General features: G+C 42.8%; 1 protein-coding gene across 1 annotated transcript; it reads right to left on the bottom strand.

Annotated features, from left to right (window-relative positions):
* Positions 1-3,971: 3,971 nt before the first annotated feature.
* LOC130829883 (receptor-type tyrosine-protein phosphatase eta-like) lies at positions 3,972-9,275 on the bottom strand. Its single transcript, XM_057696430.1, is given in 9 exon segments — positions 3,972-5,540; positions 5,543-6,258; positions 6,261-6,611; positions 6,614-6,759; positions 6,761-7,128; positions 7,336-7,970; positions 7,973-8,134; positions 8,137-8,213; positions 9,223-9,275. Coding segments are annotated over 9 exon segments (4,077 nt in total).
* Positions 9,276-11,117: the final 1,842 nt, after the last annotated feature.

Genomic DNA, 11,117 nt, shown 5'->3' with positions numbered 1-11,117 from the left:
TGCATGTATCTTTTTGAATTATGGTTTTTCTCTTGGTATATGTGCAGTAGTGGGATTGCTGGGTCACATGGTTGTTCTATAAGAGAGCCTATTAAATAAATGGTGCTGGGAAAACTGAATGAAATTAGAACACTCCCTAACAACATACACAGTTATATTTAATAATTGAAACAATGTTTTGAATATAAGATCATTTTGTATTCAACACAAAATCTAAAAATTAGGAATGTGACAGACCTAGGGCGTGTTAAAATGTTGATACCAGTAGATTGTAAGTCACATAGGTATTGAAAGCAAAAAAATTGTACAAGATATATCACACAAACAGTAGTGAAAAAGCAGTAGTGACTATTATTAATACCAGAGAAACTACACCTCAGAGCAAAAAATAATTGCTAGGGACAAAGAGGAACATGAGAAACTGATAAAAATGAACAATCAACAAGGATCCCAATATATAACCATCCTAATGTATTCACACACACACACACACACACACCAGCTTCAAATTACATGAAGCAAAAGCTGATGGAAATGGAAGAAGTAGATACACTCAAAATTGTAGTTGGAAAGTTCAACGCCCTAGTCTCAGTAATTGCTAGAAGTACTAGACAGAAGATTGTCAAGAATATAAAAGAACTAAACAGCGCCTTATGTGTGGGGGCATCATGTTAGAAATACATAGCAGATATGCCAGGAACAACTAGAAATAGAAGTAAGAGAATATATAGGATAATTTTAAGATACTGTGGAACATTTTTGCTAGGGGCATGTAAAATTAACGCTGCAAGAGCTTAATCAAGGTAGACTTAAGAAAGTTTTTTGCTTTTGCAAACATATGTGTGTGTGTGTGTGTGTGTGTGTAAATGTGTTTGTGTGGTGCAGGAAATGACATTGTAGCAACTAGGAATAATGTAGAGAAGCATAAAGTTTAGAATTGAAAACTAGAAGAAGAATTTTATAAGAGTTTAGAAGATTCTTCCCAGATCATTCTCAATTTCTTGACCAACTATTGAAAAAGAGTCCGTTCAAAATTCTTTGTCAAATAAATAATATGCTTTTGGTTTTGAAGAGCAGTCCTGAATACATTTATGAACTGAGCTCCAAAAATTCATGTATATCATATAAGAAACATGATTATCATCTATAATCAATTCAGGCATCCCTCTTTCTATAAAAAGCCTCTACAGAATTTTGATGTATTCACCAAACATGTATTAAAAGTAATTTTCTTACAACATTTCTACATCATTGAATTATAGTCAGTTTATTTTATGATGTCAACATTGGACTGAGTATTGCATAATGTTTATGCTATTTTCATTCAATTCATTTCATTAGGTAAATGTCTTGAGTATTGTATGATAAGATCTTTTGAATAAAAATACTGCCAACAAAATTTCTTGCAATGGCAGAAATGAAAGTAATGATGTTACCTTTGATTATTTCTCATATTTAATAGGATCAATCTCTTCCAATAATAGAGAGGCTTGAAGACTGAAAAGAAAAAGAAGAGGGACAGGAGGAAAAAGAAAAGGAGAAGGAGAGAAAAATTAATATCATTATAACTATTACACCTATTTTCTTCTCAATTTTATAGTTTATTTCTTCAGTTCTTTCAAAACCTTGTGGCTCCCCAACTAAAACAGGAGGAAGGAGAAAGGGATGGAGGCATGTTTCAAAAACACTTATAATTGGAGTCTAAAGTGCTTTCTGTCTGATGCTTTCTCTTTAAATAAGTAAGACTATGGTTTGTAAGTAGGGGATGAGGATTGGCGAGAAAGGTAAAAGCTGTGGTCAGAGGTTGAAGAGACTAGAGAATGTGTGAGTACATTGTGGGGGACATTACTGGAATGAGCTAACTAGAGAAATTGAATGGGGTACACAAAACAGTTCTGAGTGCCCAAAGGAGATGGATACCTTAAATTATTTTGGAGTTTACACATGCAGCTGAATGACTCATTCCAGCAGCAGTCAGCATGTAAATGTGAATACCAATACCAAGAAAGAAGGCAAAGTATTGACTTCATCCAAGACGAGGGTTAAGAAAGAGTAGGTAAATCAAAAGAAAATAAATCAAAGGAGTATGACAAAATATGGGATTGACAACATTCTTTCAAATAAAAATTCATGCTTTATTACAGGTATTTTTTAAATCATCTTAAACTATCACTATCTGAAAAATGTCCTTTCAATTCCATTGAGTCTAATCACTTTCTCGCCATTAAAAACAATAGATGGAAAGCACATACCCTTCTTGGGCTACTGTGTGTGGTTCCTAATCTTCCTCGAAATTGACATTACAGAGCATCATAACTTGTTAAGACTTGTTTTTAACTATCTTGTTTTGGCACTGAACTTCCTACTTATTCTTCTTCAGATTGATGCTTTGTCACTTAAAATCTAGAAAATAATGTTGTATCTTTAAGTAACAGGCAAGTTGTGCTTTCCAGCACTTTTCTAAAATCTGAGTAGTCTTTTTTTAGAGTGACACAATATAATTTAAAGCTAATTGGGATTAAACCTGAAAACTTCATCAGCATTTATAGAAATGCAGCAGATAGAAACGAACACATTAATTTTGAACAAGAGAGACATTTTCCCTGAGGTTTTTTTGACAACTGTCTTTGAACGTATGACCTTTTTTTTTTTGTTTCTGTGAACTTTATTTCCCTTGCATGATACAGACCCTGTGCTTAAGAATACACCTTGCGACACTTTCCCAATTTTATAGCAGAAATATAGAAGCCATGTTTAAGGAACAAAATATAAAAAACACTTATAAATAGACCGTATGTTTTGCCAAAAGAAAGGTACTAATTCAGTTCTTTATGCAACATTTTGTACTTTTCTTTTGAATGTATGATATTGATAATAATCCCAGTCAAGCAAATTTACAAAGATGTGTCCCGCATAGATTTTTATCACTTCCCTGAACTGTGAGTCACAGTTACACAATCACTAAGATCTGTGACAGGAGGAAAAAAAAAAACTTTCAAATGTTAATGACTGATTTCTTGTGTTTTGTGTTTTGTGAGTTTCCAGGGAGGAATTTCAAGAACTCTTTCAGCAGAGAAATAGAGGCTTATTTATACTAATTGTACCGAAGGAAAGGGAAGTGAAAGCTTATATAAATAAAATTGAAGTATTCTTTCTAGTTTTAGTTTTTTTTAGCAAATGGAGATCTTAAAAATTAGGTCTGCAACAAGCTCATAGTAAACCATTTCTTAAATTAATTTAGAAGTTGCCTTTGGTTTTATTTTTAACTCTGAGAAATTGCTTCAAAATTACTTCCACTGTTGGCCAACACTGCATAAAAATAAGTACTTTTAGCAAAATATGTTCAGCATAACTTTTATTTATATATTTTTTTGCGGGGGAAGTAAAGTTCTCCCAAAACATGACCCATCACCACTTCTCCTTTATTCCTTTCAGGACCTCAAAGGGAAAGGGAGACAAAGGATGTACAGCACTCGACCCCTCTGAACCAAATCAAGGGCTTTCCGTATGCTTTCCCCATTCCTGACCCTAAAATACCCAACTGTCCAGTCAGTGATCAAAATGCCAGTGAGCTGAGGAGCGTGGCAGGGTCAGGAGATGGGCTCCCACAGGTCCACGGGGACCAGGTCACTCGGAGAAGACCCCGTTCCCATTTTCAACAAGACACATCATCCTGTGTTTTTACAGCAGGATTTATAACTGTGGGAAACGTCCACAGGACTCCAGGGACGCGGTCATTCCTTCATAAGACCTTGTATACTTCATTGCCTCCTGGAGGAGAAACTCGACACATCTTCATCATATAACCTGTCACGTTTCACACGTGGAGCCTCACACTCTCAGATTAGTTCTAACAAAACGGAACACAGAATTAGGATATTAGACACACAAAAACATGCCAGCCTCAGGGCATTTTCCTTTGCTGTGGGTGTGACGGTCTAGTTAACTCCAGAAAGGTTTTCCTTTGGAATTTAGGCAATATAACCATTGGTCTTTCCGAACGTGGTCACTGGTGCAAGGTTTTCATAGATTGTCATTGCAGTTGTGTTCTGGTAGATGAGATCTACCTTTGAGTCCTTCTGGGATCTGATAATATCCAAAATACACTGATTGAGGAAAATATACCGGTCCTCTGTCTGCACCATTAAAGGCCTGTGCATTCAAAGGTCGTACATAATCCCGTACACATCCACAGTGTTCTCGTTCTCTATCCGATAGCTAAGATGGTCGATGGCGATGAAAGTGCCCATCCTTCCCACTCCAGCGCTGCAATGCACCAGAATTGGCGACTCAGGAGGACTCTGCTTCATGTAGTCACGAACAAGATACTGGAAGTTGATGAGCAGGTCAGTGGTGTCAGGAACACCGTGGTCAGGCCAGGAGGTGAAATGGAACTGACGCAGAGGGTGACTCTCACTTGTCTGGATGTTTTTCACTGTGAAGTCTCTGATGGTCCATTCTGGTAGAACAATTTCTGATGTCATTGCCACAGTTATATCCCCGTAGTCCTGAGCCTGCTTGGAGGGCCAGTACTCCTCACATTTGGTCCTTCCCTGTTCAACACATTTGGTCAACATGACAATGGCATAGACATTTTTCTCCCAAACCATACGCCAAAAATCTTTCAAAGTGTTGGGTAAAGGTCCTTGTGTGGCAATAAAATCTTTCTTGGAATGGTAGCCGGGCATGTAGTTGGCATTGATGTAGTTGTCAGCTGAATGGGTCTGGACCGAAAGTTTCACACGGGAAATATCGCAGGGCAGAACATTGTTATAGCGATTCTTTCCTCTATTCTCGGCCAGTTCAGCGGCATACTTGGGTAGACTAATTCCAACAAGCTTCAGATCTTCATATTCTTCTGCAAATCCACAGTTGGAGTCAGCTTGCTGTTTCTTAAAGTAGGCCTCGAAATTCTCCACTTTGATTAACTTGGTTTTCTTAGGTTTAATTTGAGAAAAGGACACATCATTGTTCTTTGCATCTTTCCTTTTCTTCCTCCAGAAGATGAAGCCTCCCACAGCCACGATAACCAAGGCACCAAAGATACATCCGAAAACTGCTCCACAGGTGACACCTGGATCCTGGGGCAAGAAGACGACCTCTGAGTAGCGACTGAAGGACACGTAGCTCTCGGCCCCGTCTATGAGCCCACTGCTGTGAGGCTTGAAGGTAATATTCATGAAGCCAGCCACAGAAGCCCGATAGGAGCCCAGAGGTTCTAGCTTCCCATTGTAGTAGCCGTGCGTGGTGGACTCGTTCCCAACAGTGACCTCGTATTTCAAGACTTCAAACAAGCCCTGAGAACGTCTCTTTTCTTCTGTTGTTATGAGGTATGTCACATAAGTATCCGAGGCCCCCTTTTTGAAATCTTCATACGTGTATCTCAAAACATCTGCCGACGGGTAAACCGCGTCCCCATTGGTGAGGAGGAGAGCGTAGGCTGTGATGGGGCCGTGGCTGGCTTCAAACCCACCGAACGTGACCTTCACCGAATTGTGACTCACCGATGTGATATTAGGGGGTCCGTCCGGAGAGGGGGGGGGTCTGTGATGCCAGTCAGGCACACGCTTTGGGTGGGCAGTGACATCTTGTTACAGGACCAGGCGGCAATTCTAATGTCGTACGAGATAGAAAAATTAAAATGTGTGACTTCCGTCCTGTACTCAGAGCCGTTCTCCGACGAGCTGCTCTCCAGGTTCATCCTATTTTTCCAGTCTCCGTGGCTGACCTCCAGCTCAAAGCCTGTGTTGGTGCTGAAAGGGCAGGCCCACTTGAGGACCAAGGTGGGCTCTCTGGGGACCACTTCACAGTGGAAGGAGGCTACTGGTGCAGGATCTGTACAGAAGGTCTGCCAGCCAGGTGCCAGTGACTCAGTGACATTCCCCACCTGTGTGAAGATCTTCACAGTGTATGAGGAGCCAGGTGTTAATTTGGTGGTGGCAGCACAGGTGATGCCGCTGCCCGTGGCTCTGTGTGTGGCCTTGCTGGAATTTCCATCCTGCTCAATAAGAAGGTAGTAGGTGTACCTCGAAGAGGCTGCATCAAAGTTCTGCCAGTTTATGGTTGCTGCCGTGATATTGGTCCTTATTTCAATGTTAGACACGTTGCTGGGCCGTGTGTACTGTGCAACGGAGCTGGAGATCCCCCGGACATGATACATTTCTGGGAAGACTGTGATGTTATATAAGGTGCCTGGGGTCAGGCCCTCCAGAGTGACTGCTTCATGAGACCTGTTTGTCAGCTCAGAGCCGTACTCGACTGTATCTCTACACCGTGGGTGTACCCAGCAGCACTGTCTGTATTCCGCCACTCCAACTGCATGTCAGTAGTGGTGACATCAACCACACGGATGTCAAACACTTCACTGGGGTCAGTTGTGCTGTAAACTGTCTGGGAATCCCCTTTAGTCCCATTTGGTCCTTGTGGAAATATCACAAAATGATACCCGGTTCCGGGGTATAAGCCGTCAATGACAATGCTTTGTTTGGTGGTTGTCTGAGGTGCTCCAGCTTCATCCGACACGGTGTGTATCTCAAAGGAACTAGAGTCATTGCTGCTCCATGCTAAGCCAATTGCCCTTGTGCTGACATGTGTCACTCTAAAGTCAGAAACGGCACTGGTGGTGTGTACACCTGGAGAAAGTCCGGCATGCCCTTGGTACTGTTGTCAAGAAGAGGCCATACAGTGATGCTGTATAGGGTGCTCGAGCTGAGTGGGGTGATGACGGCGCGAGTCTCATGGACAGTGAGATTGCAGGAATGTCTCGCCAGCAACTTGTATCTTGTAGGTATAGACAGATGATGACTCGTTATCACTGATTTTCCAGGTCATGATCAAGCTTGTGGCACTGATGTTCACAGCCTCGAGGCCAAAAACCTGACTGGACTCTGTTCTGAACTCTGCGGTCTGGAGCCACCCCTCGGTGCCACATGCTGCTCGAGGATAAATGCTGGCCTTGTACTGTGTGTCCGACTTCAACCCCAGAAGCAGGACTTCCGTGGTGTCTCGGGGCAGAGGAGGGTCAGAGGACACTTCGAGTCGGTATGTGTACTCAGGGGCAGCAGGGCTCCTGGTTGGCTGGGGCAAGCTGTCTATGTTGCTGGCATCTGAGCCTGGGTTTCCCTGTGTCTCAGCTGAAAGATACAGGGTGACCTTGTTTTGAACCCCCAGCTTCAGGTCTGAAATATTGACCAATAGGTTCTGAGTCAACTCCTGACTTCCTTCAAGGAGCAACCGGCAGCTGTCAGTGGTGCTATCATTCTTCCAGGTAAGAACGACGTGTGTCACACCCACGGAGGGAACATCGAGATCAGAAACGGGATGAGGCTCTGTCACGGCATCTCCTGAAGTCCCACTGCTTCCTGGACTCGAGTCTGTGCTGTTCCCATCCTTCTGACTTGCAAGCCTCCTCTGCCCATCTCCCACCTCGTGCTCCACTCCACCCACGGGAGCAGAAGTCGCTGTGTCATGTCTCCAGCTCAGGTTCACACTGGTTGGACTGCTGGTAACAGGTCCCACAGTACTGGTACTAGGTAAGGTTTGCACGTCTCGACAGCAGGTACTGGAGCCATTTGTGAAGGTGAAACTATAGTTCGTCCCAGGATCCAGCCCTGAAAATGAAATCTTCCCATCTCCTTGGGGAAACCGCTCGAGATTTTCTTTATCAGAAGGTTTCAGCCAGCCACCAGAATTCGTTACATTTATTACTGAAAAGTTTCCTGGTACCTTGAGAAAACGAATCTCAGGGGCTGTAGCGTTAGATTCAATCAGATCACAGGGGGAGCAGCCACCTGCGCTCGCGACCTGGCCGGGGCGCAGCACCAGCACCGGCACCTGCACCGGCAGCGGCGCCCGGCGCGGCTCCGGCGGACACCGGGGCGGCCGCGCCTCCCGCGCCGCCGGTTTCATGCCCACCGCGCCCTGGACCGCGCCCGGGACGCGCGAGTGGGGCCCCTCCGAGAGCCCGAGCCAGTCGCCGCCTCCGGCCGCCGCCCCCGCCTCCGCCGGCCGGTCCGCCCCGTCCCCGCTCCGCCCGCCACGGGCTTCCCTGGGGACAGGGCCTGGCGGGGACCACGCGTTCCCGGGCGCGCGGGGGCTTCGCGGGGCCGCGCGAGCGGAGCCCACCCCCGGGCGCGGCGCCCTGATCGCGGCTCCCGCGGCCTCCTGCGCGCGTCTGGCGGCTCTGGCTGCAGGGAGCCGCGGCCTCAGCATAGCTTTTAAAAGACAATCAAAGATAATATAGACATTTGTGGAATGATGAGCTACTACTAATCAGTCAAATATTTACTTGAAGCAAATTTCAAAGCTGACTTGGCTATGTGGACATGACTAAACACTTTGGATATAACAATCAGTAATGTCACAAAACAGCATTGTCTATAGATCTCTTAGCCCACTAGATTATCATGGCCAAGGAGGTGTGATATAACCTTCAGATGAGGTGGCTTGACCAATAGAATTTCTTTTCTCTAATTTATAACAAATTCACAAGAAACACACAAACTTACTTGTGTTATGATATTAGTGGAGTCAGACAAAAACATCATTGTATTCTCATCCTTTTAAAAAATAACTCATTTAGTTGTCTGGCATGCCAGCAAATTTTTAAAATGGTACAAGCAATATGTTATTGCTACATGATTTCAACATCACCCTCAGTCCTAAAACAGAAGAACACATGTCGAGAGAGAGAGAACAAAAGTTGTGTCATATCGGAGCTGTAGTTCATCTTGAGGTCTCTGCTGTTGCACTCATTGCTCTGTTAGGGATGACTTGTTACTCAGAAGTTATGTGGATGTCAGCCAGTGTTAATGTCCTTCATGTTCCTAGTTGACATGACATTGGCCAAAGTTTTCACCTTAGGAAGATGACTTTATATCAGGTGCCTTATAATAAGAACACTTCTTCATAGACTTAAGTGCTTAAGCCTTTAAAAGATTCTGCACAGTTAGGGCAATTCCAAGTCAGAATTTGGACGCAAACCTCCTCTGTCAACTATAGTTATTCCCACCCCTCCATTCAAATATAGATGGCACCTAAGTATTGGTGAATCTCTGAAGAATTTCCCTCTTGCTCTTTAAAATCATTTCTCTGGGACTCTGCAAAACTGATGTTTGAGGATCCTTTCGTTCTTTGTATGTGGTCCTTTGAGCATCATGTTGAATGAAAGCAGCTTAAATGCTGGCAGGCGTGCTGCAGGCCTGGCTCTGAGACTACACCTACTGATCAGGTACAATGAGCGGAGTTAATGCAAGTGGAATGGAGCAAAATGTCATGGCCTCGAATTCTAGCTTTTTCTTACCTAGTAACATGAACTTACAGAACTCTGTTTGGTCTGGGGATGGAAGCTTCATCTGTCAAAATACTTTGTCTCTCATATTCCCATAATCCCAACAAACCCTGGTAGGTGATAGTATCTTAAGGCCTTATAGTTGCTCAGAAACAGACCTCAGAGGATTTGGGGGACGGACAGAGTCAAAATTCAAACACATTTATGGTCATCTGCAGAGAGATTTCCATGAACAGAGAATCAAAACAAAAGAGAAATTAAATAATAAGTTGGATTTTATCTTTTTAAAAATAAAAGTATAAGAATTCGTTTTAAAAAAGGTTCTGAGGAATATATACGTATATTCTAGTTAGTCTAGGAATATATACATGGTTTCTAGCTTACTGGCGCAGCTATACATCTCAGACTTTGCAGGCCATACTCTCATATGAACCAGTTCCTTAATATCTCTCTTCCCATCTCCCCCAACCCCTACCTCTTTCACACACACTCTGTTTTTGTTTCCTATGGAGAACCCTAATACAAATAAAATTGAACTTTTAAGATTCAAGCGGTGGGTACGCATAGCAACCTTAAACCATCTCCTGAATACTGCGGATATAAGAGTCTCAACAAACAGGAGGGGCAATCGTTATTACTTACAGGTTTGCTCACTCTGGAGGGACTATCTTTGGAGAGTGTTCTGTTGGACCTAACAAGCAGAGCGGGAGGCTGGAGCTAAGAGAAGATGGCGTGGGACAATGCAGCTGGTAGAAAGCGGGTGAGTCAACACTAGAAAAGAACAACTCTCTGAGACACACAAGGACATGGATGGATCTCAAAAGCATTATTCTTATTAAAAAAAAAGCAGATACAAAAATAGAACTATGGGACTCCATTTGCGGAGTTTTAGAACAGACAAAATTTATTTATGGTGATAGAAATAAGAACAAGGGTTGCTCTGCGATGGTAGGAATTGATCAGGTAGGAGCACCGAAGGAATTTTCTAGAGTGATAGACATACAGATTATGTAAGAGTACATAATTGTCAATAGTGATCAAACTAGGCACCAAAGATCTGTATATTTTCATATGGAAATTAAACTTCAATTTAAAAAATTAAATAATGCTATTGCTATTACAGAGTGTGGAAACATCATCCAGACATTAAAAACGTTTTTTTGAAGACTTTTCATGAATATGGGAAAATGTTCATGATATAATGTTATACATTAAAAGTCTATACAGTTATATATAATATGATCCTTCTTTTACTGAGAAAACAATTGTATGTTTGCATAAAAAATATTGGAAAGAAATGCAGGACAATGTTATCAGCAGTGATCTCTGCTTGGTGGGATTTTAAGGACTGTTAAAACACGATGCCAGAAGTGAGTGTACATGACACATTCATGGTCATTTCTAGTTTATGAGTTTTCCTCTTCCACTGGTTGTGTGCTATGAGGGGTTAAACTTATCATTCATCCTAGTACCGCCATCTAGACGCATCACTGTACTGGCTCAATAAAAGCAGTCAATGCTTTCTCCTTGGGAATCTTCACCCGCACTCTTGCCCTTCCTGCTTTTGCCCCTGAAGTCCCTGTTGTGGAAGCACTCGACGGGTGAGATGACCTGATCATGAGGACCTTCAGGTGGTATAGAACTCTGAGTTCTTAGGGCTTTTACCTTCTGCCTGGAATGTTCTTCCCCTTGAACTTCCTGGGCTGTCTCTTTTTCACCTTTTAGCTCTCAGCTTAAACACCACTTTCGCAGATTTTCCCTTTATCTTATTATAATCGGTTGCAGGGCACATATTAGAATGTTTATTTTTCATTGTTAACTGAACCTG

This window comes from Hippopotamus amphibius, chromosome 10 (genome assembly GCF_030028045.1).
Source record: "Hippopotamus amphibius kiboko isolate mHipAmp2 chromosome 10, mHipAmp2.hap2, whole genome shotgun sequence".
Classification (NCBI taxonomy): domain Eukaryota; kingdom Metazoa; phylum Chordata; class Mammalia; order Artiodactyla; family Hippopotamidae; genus Hippopotamus; species Hippopotamus amphibius.
Note: the sequence above shows the minus strand (reverse complement) of the source record. Positions and strands in the feature narration are given on the sequence as shown.